General features: G+C 44.9%; 1 protein-coding gene across 1 annotated transcript in view; it reads left to right on the top strand.

The window, feature by feature from the left end:
* Positions 1-14,214, top strand: part of LOC111964629 (dynein axonemal heavy chain 5-like) — a 65,481-nt gene extending 51,267 nt beyond the window's left edge. Inside the window, 27 exon segments of the mRNA XM_070443802.1 lie at positions 1,739-1,918; positions 2,469-2,672; positions 2,908-3,087; positions 3,242-3,379; positions 3,485-3,620; positions 3,863-4,179; positions 4,380-4,535; positions 5,208-5,334; positions 5,337-5,354; positions 5,357-5,385; positions 7,119-7,221; positions 7,224-7,280; positions 7,283-7,347; positions 7,450-7,459; positions 8,432-8,546; positions 8,824-9,014; positions 9,152-9,273; positions 9,568-9,717; positions 9,917-10,162; positions 10,578-10,797; positions 11,089-11,294; positions 11,430-11,633; positions 11,910-12,125; positions 12,491-12,703; positions 12,798-12,950; positions 13,123-13,354; positions 13,616-14,214. Coding sequence (XP_070299903.1) covers positions 1,739-1,918; positions 2,469-2,672; positions 2,908-3,087; positions 3,242-3,379; positions 3,485-3,620; positions 3,863-4,179; positions 4,380-4,535; positions 5,208-5,334; positions 5,337-5,354; positions 5,357-5,385; positions 7,119-7,221; positions 7,224-7,280; positions 7,283-7,347; positions 7,450-7,459; positions 8,432-8,546; positions 8,824-9,014; positions 9,152-9,273; positions 9,568-9,717; positions 9,917-10,162; positions 10,578-10,797; positions 11,089-11,294; positions 11,430-11,633; positions 11,910-12,125; positions 12,491-12,703; positions 12,798-12,950; positions 13,123-13,354; positions 13,616-13,758 — 4,131 coding nt within the window. The 3' untranslated portion in view covers positions 13,759-14,214.
* Positions 14,215-17,313: the final 3,099 nt, after the last annotated feature.

Below are 17,313 nucleotides of genomic sequence, written 5' to 3'. Positions count from 1 at the left end.
TCCAAAAACCTAGGGAAGAAACCTAGAGAGGAACCAGGCTATGAGGGTGGCCAGTCCTCTTCTGGCTGTGCCGGGTGGAGATTAAACAGAACATGGCCAAGATGTTCAAATGTTCATAAATGACAGCATGGTCAAATAAGAATAATCACAGTAGTTGTCGAGGGTGCAAACAGGTCAGCACCTCAGGATTAAATTTCAGTTGGCTTTTCATAGCCGATCATTGAGAGGATCTCTACGCTCCTGCTGTCTCTAGAGAGTTGAAAACAGCAGGTCTGGGACAGGTAGCACGTCCGGTGAACAGGTCAGGGTTCCATAGCCGCAGGCAGAACAGTTGAAACTGGAGCAGCAGCACGACCAGGTGGACTGGGGACAGCAAGGAGTCATCATGCCAGGTACCCTGAGGCATGGTCCTAGGGCTCAGGTCCTCCGAGAGAGAGAAAGAAAGAAGAGAGAAAGAGAGCGAGAATTAGAGAGAGATACTTAAAATTCACACAGGACACCGGATAAGACAGAGAGAAATACTCCAGATATAACAGACTAACCCTAGCCCCCGACACATAAACTACTGCAGCATAAATACTGGAGGCTGAGACAGGAGGAGTCAGGAGACACTGTGGCCCCATCTGATGATACCCCGGACAGGGCCAAACAGGCAGAATATAACCCACCACTTTGCCAAAGCACAGCCCACACACCCACTAGAGGGGATATCTTCAACCACCAACTTACCATCCTGAGACATGGCCGAGTATAGCCCACAAAGATCTCCGCCACGGCACAACCCATTAAGGGGGCGCCAACCCAGACAGGAAGACACGTCAGTGACTCAACTCACTCAATGACGCACCCTTCCTAGGGACGGCATGAAGAGCACCAGTAAGCCAGTGACTCAGCCCCTGTAAAAGAGTTGAGGCAGAGAATCCCAGTGGAGAGGGGGAACCGGCCAGGCAGAGACAGCAAGGGTGGTTCGTTGCTCCAGTGCCTTTCCGTTCACCTTCACACTCCTGGGCCAGACTACACTCAATCATAGGACCTCTGAAGAGATTAGTCTCAATAAAGACTTAAAGGTTGAGACCGATGCGTCTCTCACATGGGTAGCAGACCATTCCATAAAAATTTAGCTCTATAGGAGAAAGCCCTGCCTCCAGCTGTTTGCTGAGAAATTCTAGGGACAATTAGAAGGCCTGCGTCTTGTGGCCGTAGCGTACGTGTAGGTATGTACGGCAAGACCAAATCGAAAGATAGGTAGGAGCAAGCCCATGTAATGCTTTGTAGGTTAGCAGTAAAACCTTGAAATCAGCCTTGCCTTAACAGGAAGCCAGTAGGGAGGCTAGCACTGGAGTAATATGATCAAATTTTTGGTTCTAGTCAGGATTCTAGCAGCCTATTTAGCACTAACCTAAGTTTATTTAGTGCTTTATCTGGGTAGCCGGAAAGTAGAGCCTTTTATTGTCCCAGCACAAGATGCAACCTGTTTGATCATTCTGTTTAATCAGCTTCTTGGAATGGCCACACCTGTCAGATGGATGGATTAACTTTGGCAAAGGAGAAATGTTCACTAACATAGATTAAAAAAATGTGTGCTCAAAATTTAGAGAAATTATAATAAAAAAAATCAACTTTATTTCAGCTCATAAAAACATGGGCCCAACACTCTTCTATTGCATATTAACTGTTGCTTTATGCAAAAGATGCACCTCACTTCCTGTCTCTCTTGTGATGGTTTGTTGTGTCTCAGGTGTTGAAGGTGGTGACAGTGAAGGCCCAGGCAGCAGAGAAAGTCAGGTGGAGGTCCAGAAGGTCAAGGATAAGGCTAGGCCATGCCATAGTGGACAGCATCTCTGCMGACAAGGCCTTCGCTGAGGAGAAGCTGGAGGCTGCCAAGCCAGCCCTGGAGGAGGCTGAGGGTGCACTACAGGTCTGTTGGGAGGGGCCTGGGGGGTGTGAGTGGGTGACAAGGGGGTGACAAGGGGGTTCTTCTGAGTGTGTTTGGTGTGTCCCTCTCTGACCATGGATGCATTTGATTAAGCTGGAATTTACACTTTTGAGACAATTCCATTGGTTCCATTGTACCCCAAAAAAACAGAATCAGTTTTGACAAATGTATTTGACCCAAGTCTTGTCCTTCAACATCAGGGGTGGGCAGCATACGAGCCCAGTCGCCCAGGAGAGGTTGGAGTAAAAACATGTTTTATGATTATCTTGGGTTAAAAAACACTCCAGGCCACTCTTGAATGTCAAACTATATAGAAAGTATGTAAAAAATATAATGGACCTATATGTTTTAAAATAACTGCCCTTTTTCTATGCCGCAAATTGCCCTCCGCTGAATTTTGAAATCCTGACGTGGCCCTCGAGCTGAAATGATTGCCCACCGCTCAATGTGGTAGTTCTCTCAGGTGAGAATATTTAATGAACGCTCCCTCAGTTACTCATGTAGTTGTATTCCTTCCTCYTGTATTCATCAGACCATCAAGCCGTCGGACATTGCCACGGTGCGGACCCTGGGTCGYCCTCCCCACCTCATCATGAGGATCATGGACTGTGTTCTGCTGCTGTTCCAGAGGAGGGTGAACACGGTGAAGATCGACCCGGAGAAGAACTGCACCATGCCCTCCTGGCAGGAGTCCCTCAAACTCATGACTGCTGGGAACTTCCTGGGCAGTCTGCAGGTAGGAAACAGATGGCCAGCATCTAAGTAATATTACTTAGATAAGCAAATAAAGTATTACAGTGTGCAGGTAAAACGTCTACATCCTGTAATATTACTACACTGTGCATTTCTACAGTAACATACTACACTATAGACACTGCACTACAGGCACATATGACCAGGAAATCAACTTCAGTGGTGATGCAATGGCAGCTTGCTTTGAGATCTCCGYCTCTGTTGTCTCTCTCTAACAGCAATTCCCCAAAGACAGTATCAATGAGGAGATGGTGGAGCTACTGCTGCCCTACTTCGACATGCCAGACTACACKCTGGAGACGGCCAAGCGCGTGTGTGGAAACGTGGCTGGTCTGGCCTCCTGGACCAAAGCCATGGCCTCCTTCTTCTCCATCAACAAGGAGGTGCTCCCATTAAAGGTGGGCCTAACCCCGGTGGTGTTATGTAACACCACCCGCCTCTCTGATAACCTTTGACATGTGTACCACAAACTTGCTAATTGATTTCTTGTTTCCAGTACATTTTGTTGTCCCTGAGTGTCCAGTTAATATTTGATACTGTATTTCCTCTTAGGCTAACCTGGCAGTGCAGCAGAACCGGCTGGCCATGGCCAACATAGACCTGCAGGCGGCCCAGGCAGAGTTGGATGACAAGCAGGCAGAGCTGGATGTGGTCCAAGCAGAGTATGAGAAGGCCATGKTGGAGAAACAGGTACTGAACACCTCTCTTCTCATTGCCTTACATTAAAAAATAAATAAAAAGATGATGTTAAAAACATATATATTGTTTTTATATCTCTCTCTCTCTGCCTCTCAGACACTGTTGGAGGATGCTGAACGCTGCAGACACAAGATGCAGACGGCCTCTAGCCTCATCAGTGGTCTGGCTGGAGAGAAYGAGCGCTGGACAGAGCAGAGCAAAGAGTTTGCCGCCCAGACCAAGCGCCTTGTAGGTGGGTTCATTCAACCCTTTTTTCTCCACCTATTTTACAGTAATAACAGGACTAATTTTCCCAAAGCTTCGTATTACCTTTTGTCCATTGTCTACAATTCTCTACATCTTATTTTTTGGGGGAGATGCTCCGGMTGCTTCTGTACCATATTTTTCAATGTGTATTAGTATTTTATCTGTAGTTATGCTATACAGTAGAATGGATGCATGAACCAACCTATGTGTGCTTACTTCCTGGTTCAGGTGACGTCTTATTGGCCACAGCCTTTCTGTCCTACTCCGGCCCCTTCAACCAGGAGTTCCGGAACCTTCTCCTGACCGACTGGCAGAGGGAGATGAAGACCAGACACATCCCGTTCGGGAACAACCTCAACCTGACCGAGATGCTGATCGACGCACCTACAGTCAGCGAGTGGAACCTTCAGGGCCTGCCCAACGATGACCTATCCATCCAGAACGGGATCATCATCACCAAGGCCTCACGCTTCCCTCTCCTCATAGACCCTCAGACCCAGGGCAAGATCTGGATAAAAAATAAAGAATCCAGGAATGAGCTGCAGGTTGGACTGCATTCATTTTCARACTATTCTCTCCCATAACTATGCCCTCCCATTGTCCAGCCGATAGATTTTGTATGTTTCTGAACAGCGCTTACACTAGGCTTAGGCCTAACTAACCTTTGGATCTGTCAGATCGTCCTTCTTGGTAAAAAACTATGTGTAATGCTGTGTCAGTAATGAGACATTTCTGTGGTTCCCAGATCACCTCCRTGAACCACAAGTACTTCAGGAACCACCTGGAGGACAGCCTGTCTCTGGGGCGCCCCCTACTGATCGAGGACGTAGGTGAAGAGCTGGACCCGGCACTGGACAACGTACTGGAGAAAAACTTCATCAAGACGGGCTCCACTTATAAGGTATGTACTATTATCCTAACCACATTATCAATCATCACATTATCAAATGAAACACATTATCGTTATGGGGTTATTATCTCTGGGGCTATTCTCTCTAATATAATACATAGAGAGCAAAATGTGTCCAAATGTTGTTATTGTCATAACCTTGTTCGGTTCAATGTTCTCTACCTATAAAGTACTTTAAATACCCCAATTCATGTTGTTAAGTTCATAAGAATACAATATAAAAATCGCTGACACAATTCAAACCAATGAGGGTTCAAAACTTTAAAGCCAATTATCTCTGAATCATCTTTTTGCAGATAGAACCTTATAGTCCCAAGGTCTCGACATTCATGTGGCCTATATGCTATATTTACTCTTATAACAGTTACTGCGGGCAAACATTTGCTTGGTACGTTTTTCTGGTTGCAAACGACGTCACGGAAATATGTCATAATCCCGTTCAGCAGGATTGAAGGTTTTGGAACGTTCAGATAGAAATAGGCTACAAAGATCAAACATGCCTCTCTGACATGTAAAATGAGGAATCACATCAGCTCTATTCATGGCATTTCTATCTGCAACGTTCAAGAACTCCCTTCATAACTGTCTTTCTCTCTTCATAACTGTCTTTCTCCCTTCATAACTGTCTTTCTCTCTCAAACTGTCTGTATTCTGTCCTCACAGTGAAAGTGGGAGACAAAGGAGGTGGATGTGATGGGGTTCCGTCTTTATGTGACCACTAAGCTCCCCAACCCTGCGTACACCCCAGAGATCAGCGCCCGCACCTCAATCATAGACTTCACTGTCACCATGAGGGTCTGGAGGACCAGCTGCTGGACGGGTCATCCTCACTGAGAAACAGGTCAGAACCACGTCCAATCATATGCTTATGAAATCATGGATAAAAACATTTGAAGTATCAAAACAAAAGGTAATTTTGTTGTAGTGTTTAATAGTGAGCCTTATTAGAATTGTACATAATGACTGTGACCACCCATTTTGAAATGCACTGAATCAAAATGAACACAGAGAGCATGAACCCAGCCAGGTCTGTATGCAGAGAAATGTTAAATGACCTGAAAAATGACCCCCAAAATCAGTGTCTGTCTGAATGGTGTGCCTGTTTATCTCTTGCTGTTGGTCTGAAATCAAATCAAATGTTATTAGTCACATGGCCGAATACAACAGTTGTTTCACCTTACAGTGAAATGCTTACTTATGAGCCCCTAAACCAACAATGCCAGTTTAAAAAAATACGGAATAAGAATAAAAGATAAAAGTAACAAGTAATTAAAGAGCAGCAGTAAAATAACAATAGCGAGACTATATTACAGGGGGAGGTACCGAGACAGAGTCAATGTGCGGGCACCGGTTAGTTGAAGTGTAGTATGTTACATGTAGATGAGAGTTTATTAAGTGAATAAGCATAGATGACAACAGAGATAGCAGTGTGTAAAGAGGGGGGGGGCAATGCAAATAGTCTGGGTAGCCATTTGACCTGATGTTCAGGAGTCTATGGCTTGGGAGTAGAAGCTGATTAGAAGCCTCTTGGAACTAGACTTGCGCTTCGGTACCGCTTGCGTGTGCGTTACAGAGAAGAACAGTCTATAACTAGGGTGGCTGGAATCTTGACAATTTTAGGGCCTTCCTCTGACACCGCTGAATGAGGTCCTGGATTGCAGGAAGCTTGGCGATTACTGGGCCGTTCGCACCACCCTCTTAGTGCCTTTCGGTCGGAGGCCGAGCAGTTTCCATACCAGGCAGTGATGCAACCAATCAAGATGCTCTCAATGGTGCAGCTGTAGAAACCTTTTGAGCATCTGAGACCCATGACAAATCTTTCAGTCTCCTGAGGGGGAATAGGTTTTTGCTGCCCTCTTCACGACTGTCTTTGTGTGCTTGGACCATGTTAGTTTGTTGGTGATGTGGACACCAAGGAACTTGAAGCTCTCAACCTGCTCCACTGCAGCCCCGTCAATGAGAATGGGCGAGATCGGGCCTCTTTTTCCTGTAGTCGACAATCATCTCCTTTGTCTTGATCACGTTGAGAAGGTTGTTTGTCCTGGCACCACACGGCAGGTCTCTGACCTCCTCCCTATAGGATGTCTCGTCGTTGTCGGTGATCAGCCTACCACTGTTATGTCATCGGCAAATTTAATGATGGTGCTGGAGTCGTTGCCTGCTGTGCAGTCATGAGGAACAGGAGTACAGGAGGGGACTGAGCACGCACCCCTGAGGGGCCCCTGTGTTGAGGATCAGTGTGCCGGATGGGTTGTTACCTACCCTTACCACCTGGGGCGGCCCGTCAGGAAGTCCAGAATCCAGTTGCAGAGGGAGTGTTTAGTCCCAGGGTCCTTAGCTTATTGATGAGCTTTGAGGGCACTATGTGTTGAAGGCTGAGCTGTAGTCAATGAATAGCATTCTCACATAGGTGTTCCTTTTGTCCAGGTGGGAACTCTCCTGTTCTGAGCTGTGTCGACCGGTGTTTCTGCCTGTTGGAGAAGGAGTATACGGACCTGCTGGAGATGTGACGGCCAACAAGGACATTAGTGTATGTGTCTGAACAGTGCTCTTATCTATCCCTGGTATATCTAGGAGTGGAGAAGGAGCGCACAACCTGCTGAAGATGTAACGGCCAACAAGAGGAAGATGAAAGAGCTGGAGGACAACCTGCTGTATCGTCTGACCTCTACCCAGGGTTCCTGGTGGACGACGAGAGCCTCATCATCGTCCTGGGCAACACCAAGCGCACCGCCGAGACGTCACACAGAAACTACAGATCTCAGCCGAGACCGAGATCCAGATCAACACCGCTAGAGAGGAAGTACAGACCCTGGTGAGTTTGGTTGTACTGTGGTTAGGGTAGAGTTATTCTCAGTACAACCTGGTGAGTTGGTTGTACTGTGGGAGGTAGAGTTATTCTCAGTACAGACCTGGTGAGTTGGTTGTACTGTGGTTAGGGTAGAGTTATTCTCAGTACAGACCTGGTTAGTTGTTGTACTGTGGTTAAGGTAGAGTTATTCTCAGTACAGACCTGGTGAGTTGGTTGTACTGTGGTTAGGGTAGAGTTATTCTCAGTACAGACCTGGTGAGTTGGTTGTACTGTTGTAGTTAGAGTTATTCTCAGTACAGACCTGGTGAGTTGTTGTACTGTGGTTAGGTAGAGTTATTCTCAGTACAGACCTGGTGAGTTGGTTGTACTGTGTTAGGGTAGAGTTATTCTCAGTACAGACCTGGTGAGTTGGTTGTTACTGTGTTAGGGTAGAGTTATTCTCAGTACAGACCTGGTGAGTTGGTTTACTGTGGTTAGGTAGATTATTCTCAGTACAGACCTGGTGAGTTGGTTGTACTGTGGTTAGGGTAGAGTTATTCTCAGTACAGACCTGGTGAGTTGGTTGTACTGTGGTTAGGGTAGAGTATTCTCAAACAGACCTGGTGAGTTGGTTTACTGTGGTTAGGGTAGAGTTATTCTCAGTACAGACCTGGTGAGTTGGTGTTGTTACTGTGTTAGGGTAGAGTTATTCTCAGTACAGACCTGGGAGTGTTGTACTGTGGTTAGGGTAGAGTTATTCTCGGTACAGACCTGGTGAGTTGGTTGTACTGTGGTTAGGGTAGAGTTATTCTCGGTACAGACCTGGTGAGTTGGGTGGGTTGTATTGTACCAGTTTGTTTTAGGGTAAGGATCAAAACATTTTGGGCTCTTTTTTGATTGGCTGACCAACCAATCACAGTGCTCTGCTGAATAGCAACTGGCACTAACCACCTTGTGTTGACTGTTCTTCAGGAGCAATCTGTTCCTCACACTTTTTCAGTGGCAAGTTTGTTTGAGCAGAGCTGGATGTATGATAATATAGAATGAGCGTTGTCTGTCACTCACTGTCAGCCTGTGTGTTATTGTGCTGTTACAGTGGCCACCAGAGGCAGCATCCTGTACTTCCTCATCACTGAGATGTCTATGGTTAACGTCATGTACCAAACGTCACTACGACAGTTCTTGGGAATCTTTGACCTCTCTCTGGCCAGGTACAGTAGCAATACACTTTTTTCTCATACTGAATAACATATATTTGTATTTATGTATTTCATTTGAATTGTTMGTCCTCAGATGTGGTTCACTCATTTTATGTAAACATTGAATGATTAGTGAATTGATAAGTTACACTGGGGGATTTGTGGTTTTGCATAACCTTTTGTGTAGTTGTAMGAGTCGCCTGATTCTTGAAGTATAATATCTGAAACCATAGCAACAGTTATATTTTAATATTAACATAATAACCATCACACTATGCCTTCTGAACAGATCAACCAAAAGTCAAATTACCAGCAAGCGAATAGCGAACGTAATTGAGCACATGACCTTTGAGGTGCACAAGTATGCAGCCAGGGGTCTGTATGAGGAGCACAAATTCCTGTTTACCCTCCTGCTGACGCTGAAGATCGACATGCAGAGTAACCGCGTGAAACACGCTGAGTTCCTCACCCTCATTAAAGGTGTGAAACAAACTCCGCCCTCCAATTAATTCCACCAATCTGTAGTCCACAGTTACTGAAATGTTGAATAGCAAAATGTTGTTCATTGCTCACAGACCATTGACTTGGAAAGAACATCCTCTGTCTGTCCTATGCAGGAGGTGCCTCTCTGGATCTGAAGGCTTGCCCCCATAAGCCTGCCAAGTGGATCTTAGACATGACTTGGCTCAATCTGGTGGAGCTCAGTAAACTGTGGCAGTTCTCTAATATCCTTAATCAGGTGTGTTCCCCATGCGGTGCTTTCTTACACTGCTACTTCATGTTGTCCCACTCTCTAATACCCTCCCTCAATAAGTCTGTTTCGTGGCCCCCTAAATAAGTCTGTTTAAATGGCCCCCTAAATAAGTCTGTTTCATGGCCCCCAAAATAAGTATGTTTCATGGCCCCCTCACCCTGGTAAACCCCACTATTCATTGTAGTGCTCCTCTGATTACAGTGCTCCTTTTACTCCTCTAAGCTCTGTCACATATGGCATTGAACTAGTCATTGTACTGAGCTGTGTGTGTCTGTCCAGATCTGTTGTAATGAGAAGCAGTGGAAGGCATGGTTTGATAAGGAGGCCCCTGAGGAGGAGGTGATCCCTAATGCATATGACCAGAGCCTGGACTGTTTCCACCGCCTGCTGCTCATACGCTCCTGGTGCCCAGACAGGACCATCGCACAGGTACACCGGTAACTCTCATTGAATGATTAAGTAATTAATCAATCAATCAATCCAAGACATAATCCTTTATGAAATGTCTACTCTTTTTGGTKTTTTCATCAAAGCTTTGGACTGAGTTTTAGAGAGTATTTCTACTGCATATTTCTTGAATCTAGTAGCAGGTMACTTTTTAACTAATGCTTTACCTGTTATCCTCCAGGCCCGTAAGTACATCATGGACTCGATGGGAGAGAAGTATGCAGAGGGAGTGATCCTGGACCTAGAGAAGACGTGGGAGGAGTCAGACCCCCGGYCCCCGCTCATCTGCTTCCTGTCCATGGGCTCAGACCCCACCGACTCCATCATCGTCCTGGGGAAGAGGCTGAAGATAGAGACTCGCTATGTCTCCATGGGCCAGGGACAGGAGGTCCACGCACGCAAGCTGCTCCAGCAGACCATGGCCAACGTGAGTCCTGAACACAGCATTACAGTACACACTGACTGGACTCCTAACAGTCAAGTTATAATTATCCTCGTCCCCAGGCTATTGCGCTTAGTGAGGAAGTCTGGAGAGTGAAACTAACTTATTAGGAATCAGCGTTCTGCCATGAATTGTGGTCCATGTCATCTCATTTGTAATCAAATTGGGAATTCAAATTGCGATAGGGATGGAATATGAATTGAAATTGAACCAATGTGTTAATGAAAATGGATGTGATTGATTTAGACTGTATTAAAAATTAAATGGACTAACACCACATGCATCTCCCTCACATTATTAATTGAATTACATAAGGACATTAGTAATGAATCACTCTCGCAATATGGACAATTAACTATGTATTATATTATTTTGTATTTTATCCCGAATGCACACACAGGGTGGCTGGGCCTTGCTCCAGAACTGCCACCTGGGCCTGGACTTCATGGATGAGCTGATGGATACTGTGACAGAGACAGACGCCGTCCATGAGACCTTCCGCCTGTGGATTACTACAGAGGTCCACAAACACTTTCCCATCACACTGCTGCAGATGTCCAACAAGTTCACTAATGAGCCTCCACAGGGACTGAAGGCAGGGCTGAAGAGGACTTATGGAGGTGGGTCACACCACAGTTCACACATACATATGCATGCATGTGTACGCACCTACACAAACACACACATTCACCCCCGTTTCTTCCGGTTAACCCTAAACCACAACCCTACCCTTAACACTTAATCTAGTTTCATGTCCAAATCCTGGTTCAACCTTAGTCTCAACCACAACCCTAATCCTAACCCCAGCATCATGTCCACATCCCAGTTCAACCCTAACCCTAGATTCACGTCCATTTCCCGGTTCAACCTTAGTCTCAACCACAACCCTAGCTTCTTGTTTGTTGCCCCAGGCATTAACCAGGACCTGCTGGATGTCAGTAACATGGTCCAGTGGAGGCCCATGCTGTATGGGGTGGTGTTCCTCCACTCTACGGTCCAGGAGAGGCGTAAATACGGCCCCCTGGGCTGGAACATCCCCTACGAGTTCAACCAGGCTGACTTCAACGCCACTGTGCAGTTTGTTCAGAACCACCTGGARGACATGGACATCAAGAAGGTAGGTGCAGAGACGAGAAGCTCCTGCTGTAACTAAGTAAAGATCTATCTTTACTTCTACTGTTAGTACTGCTACCTGTCTTCCTATGTAAGATGTGTCTGTTCCTGTGWTGATGGTAYTCTGACGTCTCCCCAGGGTGTATCCTGGAATACAGTGCGCTACATGATCGGGGAGATCCAGTATGGCGGTAGGGTGACAGACGACTATGACAAGCGTCTGCTCAACACCTTCGCCAAGGTCTGGTTCAGTGAAAACATGTTTGGACCTGACTTCTATTTCTACAAAGGCTACAGCATTCCCAAGTGTWCCAACGTGGACCAATATCTGACATACATTCAGGTCAGTCCATTTTTCACACTTAAAGTCTCTACTGCAGTTTACAGTGCTGTGTAACATTATATTGAATTAATGTAGTCAGACTGCATGAAGATGTGTGCTGTATACATTATGTGCAGCATTGAGACATTTGGTAACACTTCCTATGAATACCTTGTTCATAATGCATTATAAGCACTTATAACACCTTATGAGATATCCACAATGCATTACACAGTTTACTGTAGTTTGGTAATGCACAGACATGCAGACTCTAATCCTATGTATTTTCCCCTGCAGGGCCTACCGGCTTACGACACTCCAGAGGTGTTTGGCCTGCACCCCAATGCTGACATAACGTARCAGAGCAAGCTGGCCAAAGACGTCCTGGACACCATCCTGTCCATCCAGCCTAAGGACAGCTCCAGTGGCGGAGGGGAGACCAGGGAGGCCATTGTGGCCAGGCTAGCTGACGACATGCTGGAGAAACTACCTCCAGACTACGTACCGTTTGAAGTGAGTAGCACTGGTCTGGAGTTAGCTAACCCTACTGGAAATAATCACCCATGATTAATACAGTGCTGGCCATTAAAAATATTATTTCCCATAATACCTTGCTGCAGCAAGGTAGATCGTTAAAAAACTCTCACAGGATGACGCCAAGTCATCTAACAATAACCCATGCAATAAAATTAATTTCATTAATGTACCCCATAGTGCAATGAGATGCACTTTGAAGGTAATGTTTTACTGCAATACAGGTTTACTTTTTAATGTTCAGAACTGTGTTATGCATTTGCATTCCCATATGTTAAGAATCAAATCAAATAAACATTTATTTAAAGTGTAATTTCACAAGAACGTGTTTTCAATATATCCAGGTGAGAGAGAGGCTACAGAAGATGGGTCTGCTCCAGCCCATGAACATCTTCCTGCGTCAGGAGATAGACCGCATGCAGAGGGTCATCGTGCTGGTCAGGAACACGCTGACCGACCTCAAACTGGCCATCGACGGCACCATCATCATGAGTGAGAACCTACGGGACGCGCTGGACTGCATGTATGACGCACGCATCCCCTCACGTTGGAAGAAGGTATGTTTATTACTGCCTCTGGGTACACATTTATTCAGTTTTCTACGCATGTATTCCGTGTTATATTTTCTACTTCTGTACTTCTTTGTTCTAGGCGTCATGGGCCTCCAGCACTCTAGGGTTCTGGTTTACTGAGTTGCTGGATAGGAACCGTCAGTTCCAGGCGTGGATCTTTGAAGGACGGCCCAACTGTTTCTGGATGACAGGGTTCTTTAACCCACAGGGCTTCCTGACCGCCATGAGACAGGTACAGACGGCACATTCACACATTCTAATGCATTCACAATTGAACATACTTACTGACCTGGCTAGGCCACTGAGGTTATATTTAGAGGTTGCACACACACTACACAGTCATAGTTGATCATGAAGCTACAAAGACAAAGCCAGTCTATGTAACTCTGTTTTTGTGTGTGTAGGAGATCACTCGTGCAAACAAGGGCTGGGCTCTAGACCGTATGGTGCTGTGCAACGAGGTGACCAAGTGGATGAAGGATGACATCACCCAGCCGCCCTCTGAGGGGGTGTATGTGTACGGCCTCTATCTGGAGGGGGCGGGCTGGGACAGGAGGAACTGCAAACTCATCGACTCTAAACCCAAAGTGTTGTTTGAGATGATGCCTGTAGTCAGGATGTATGCTGAAAATAATGGTGAGTACTGTAGTCAGTAGTTACTGTAACTTCCTAGAGACATTGAACAGTATCTCATTTAGCTGCGCCTTGTTTTCATCTATACGTTATATGTTGAATATGTCAGTGGGAATGATATAGAACTTTTAGGTCAATAACAATGTGGTTTTCAATGGTTACAGTATGTCAGACCTACTGAATGGACAGCATGCAGTGACAAAGAAACGAATGTGATCATTGTGTACAAGTAATGGATGTTTATCGTTGCTGTGGTCATTTCAGGTGTCAAGGATGCCCGGTTATACTCCTGTCCCATATATAAGAAGCCTGTAAGGATGGACCTGAATTACATTGCTACTGTGGAACTGAAGACTGCTCCACCGCCTGAGTACTGGATACTACGTGGTGTGGCGCTGCTGTGGTGAAGTCAAATAACCCACTTCTATATTGTATAATAAGCCTACATCTTGGAGTGCAGTGTTTCAGTGGTTAAAGGGGCAATCTGCAGTTCAAACAACAACAAAGTTGACACCCCATCATTGTGTTGTTAAACAGCTGAGGGATGTGGCTGGAAAATGTAACCTTTAAGGATTAAATGAGGGAAGTGTCATCATTTAGATTATAGTGGCAAGCTTCCGTAATAACAAAGTTGCACCTATCACTGGGTTGCAGGAATTATAGAAAAATAAAGTTGCACGCACTATCTATACCCCCAATTATTGAACGTCTGAACTATTTTGGGTGTGCGTTTACTTATTTATTTTACTTGAAGGAATAATTCTCAATGTCCTTATTTTTGTACTCACCATAATATGGTTGTTACTAGACTAATATACATTGGTAGATGCTGTATTGCTGCATCTTTGTACTGTACCTGTTAAGAAAATTTCATATTTCAGTCATTATAGATTTAGAATTCTGAGACAGAAAATAATGATAAATGTAACATATGAATAAAAAACACAACAAAAGCAGTATAAAAAAGATAAATCAGAATGATAAAAGCAAGAAGCACCAGCACATCTACACATCAACATGAGATTATCCCACTGTCTTACTTCCTAAATATGTTACATAATAAAATAAAAAAATACTATTCCAGGCTATATCACAACCGGCCATAATTGGGAGTCCCATAGGGCGGCGCACAATTGTCCCAGCGTCGTCCGGTAAGAGTTTGGCCGGGTTAGTCCGTCATAGTAAATAAGAATTTGTTCTTAACTGAGTTGCCTAGTTAAATAAAGGTTCAATAAAAATGTATGAGAATCTGTGATGTCATCGGCCTCCCCCCTTGCTTGAGGAACAATAGAGAAGCACTAGAGAACAAAAGAGGAAAGGCCCACCCCCCCACAGGCCCCAGGCTTGGGATCAATTCCATTTAAATTCCAGTCAATTCAGGATGGACGCTGAAATTCCAATTATTTTCAATGCTTTCAATTAGGAACATTTTGAATTGGAGTTTGGTTTACTTTCTGAATTGACTGGAATTTAAATTGAATTGACCCCAACCCTGAAAGCAACACAAAAACATCTTCCAACTCACATGTACACCCTAAAACATATCCAGCGACCAATAGCACTGATGTGAAAGCTGAAAACACACCTCAAACAGTTAACTTATTACAAACGCACATAGTAAGATGTTGAAACACAGTTTAAGAGGATTCATTCATTATTAACCTCATGTAAGATGGTTTCTTACTCTGAAAGTAGTCTATGAGCTAGGATAAACACAGTTGCCCCATCAATCCTATTGGTTTTTATCTAGCCTGGTTAAAGTTAGCTGAAATGTGTGTAGTGGCTGTTAAAGAAATACAGAACTGGATTACAGTTTGTCCTGGCTCATAATTACAGGGTAATGAACCATCTAACGTTGTAAAATACCAAATGACCTTTAAATGGTCCCAAAACACATCCAGTGAAAACAGCACACTGTGACAGTCACAACTGTAATAAAATATCCAATTAGTTTAACTGTCTTCCCAACTGTCCTGCAATCAGATCAGTGAGTCACACATCAACCAGAGAGAAAGGAGGAAGGACAGAGGGTCGGTTGCAGTCTCTTGCTCCCCTCCTGCCCCACCCCATCCATCTTGTGGTCTTCTTCTCCCCTTTGGACTCTCATCCTCCTGAATACTGTCCCCCCCCTCATCCTCCTCTTCCTGAATGCTCTTTTCCACCCATCTTTGCACAGATGTATCAGTGCACGCCTCACCTCTTGGTTACGGATGGTATAGACGACAGGGTAAATGCACCATTAGTAACACAAACAATGTGTTGAGACAAGTGAAGGGGCAGAGTTTGCTCGTGTAGTTGCAGACGGGTAAGACAGTAGATTATTGGCACCAGCTGCAGTAGAAACAGACAGAGGTCGAAGGCTACAGTTCTACGAGCACGGTGGTTGTCTTGTTGGAGGGCCACAACAGCCCTGCGTGCCTCATTGTACATACGCACAAAACAGAGGCAAGTAATTCAGAGTGAAAGAGTTGGGGTGATGATGGGAGGGCCATGGAACAGTGCCTCTTGCACAGGACTAAAGCTCACAGATGCTCTCACAATTCTAGGCTCACATAGCAGCCCTGCAGTGGCTCTATTAAATGCACCATGTGTGTCCCATGTTGAGCTGGACCAGTGATTATTACCAACAATGGCACTCAGTACCCAGACTAGCGGCAAGGCAAGCCACACATGCGTGGATGTCATTATGCTCAGCTAGTGGATGCTGTAGCAAATAAACACATATCTTTCTATTTCCATGAGGGGCAGAGTCATCTGAACGCTCCAAAGGATGGTACACATAATACTAAAATGTTCCATGCACCACCCCGATAATCACAGTACGTTGGAGCAGAAGAGAGTGCAAGACAAAGAATGCTGCAATGAAGCTATGCAAAAGACCACATATCAGCTGAAAATTTAACAAAGTGTAGAACGGTGTCACCAATCCAATGAGTAGGTTCATCACCAGAGAGAAGAGAAAAATAACGACAAATCTGAAAAATATATATTTTCCCTGAAGCGATGTGCTGGAAAAAACAGGCAGACAGATCCATCATGTCTTGCTCCTCTTGAAATGTTGTCCTGTTCAGAAGGTGAGGTTTAGAGGGAGCATTCAGTACTGTTTTGTTACCATCAAAGCCCCATATACTTACTACCCACCACTGCGACCTGTATGCTCTTGTTGACTGATCCTCGCTACATATCCGTCGCCAAACCCACTGGCTCCAGGTCATCTATAAGTCTTTGCTACGTAAAGCTCTGCCTTATCTCAGCTCACTGGTCACCATAGCAACACCCACCCGTAGCACACGCTCCAGCAGGTATATTGCACTGGTTACCCCCAAAGCCAACACCTGCTTTGGCCGCCTTTCCTTCCATTTCTCTGCTGCCAATGACTGGAACGAATTGCAAAAATCACTGAAGTTGGAGACTTATATCTCCCTCACTAACTTTAAGCGTCTACTGTCAGAGCTGTTTACCGATCTTTGCAGCTGTACGCAGCCCATCTGTAAATAGCCCATCCAACCAACCAACTACCTACCTCATCCCCATATTTGTTTTTGTTTTTCTGCTCTTTCTCACACCAGTATTTCTACTTGCACATCCTCATCTGCACATATATCACTCGTGTAAATTGCTAAATTGTAATTACTTCGCCACTATTGGCCTATTTATTGCCTTACCTCCTTATTTCATTTGCACACACTGTATACAGATTTTTCTATTGTGTTATTGACTGTAATTTACAAATACTTATTTTCCACCATAATTTGCAAATAAATTCATTAAAAATCCTACAATGTGATTTTCTGGATTTTTCTTTCTCATTTTGTGTCAGGACCCGGTGCGAGAAACAGTCACTAATAATTGGCAGAACCCAGAAGATGAGGCAGACACAGCAGTACTAGAGATGGAGGTTTAATAAAGGAAAAATCTTCAGGCCAAAATTATAAATCCACAAAGTGGTAAGAACAGCAGGG

The sequence above is a fragment of the Salvelinus sp. IW2-2015 genome, linkage group LG6.1 (genome assembly GCF_002910315.2).
Source record: "Salvelinus sp. IW2-2015 linkage group LG6.1, ASM291031v2, whole genome shotgun sequence".
Taxonomy (NCBI): domain Eukaryota; kingdom Metazoa; phylum Chordata; class Actinopteri; order Salmoniformes; family Salmonidae; genus Salvelinus; species Salvelinus sp. IW2-2015.
The sequence above is the reverse complement of the archived record's forward strand: the minus strand, read 5'-3'. Positions and strand labels throughout refer to the sequence as shown.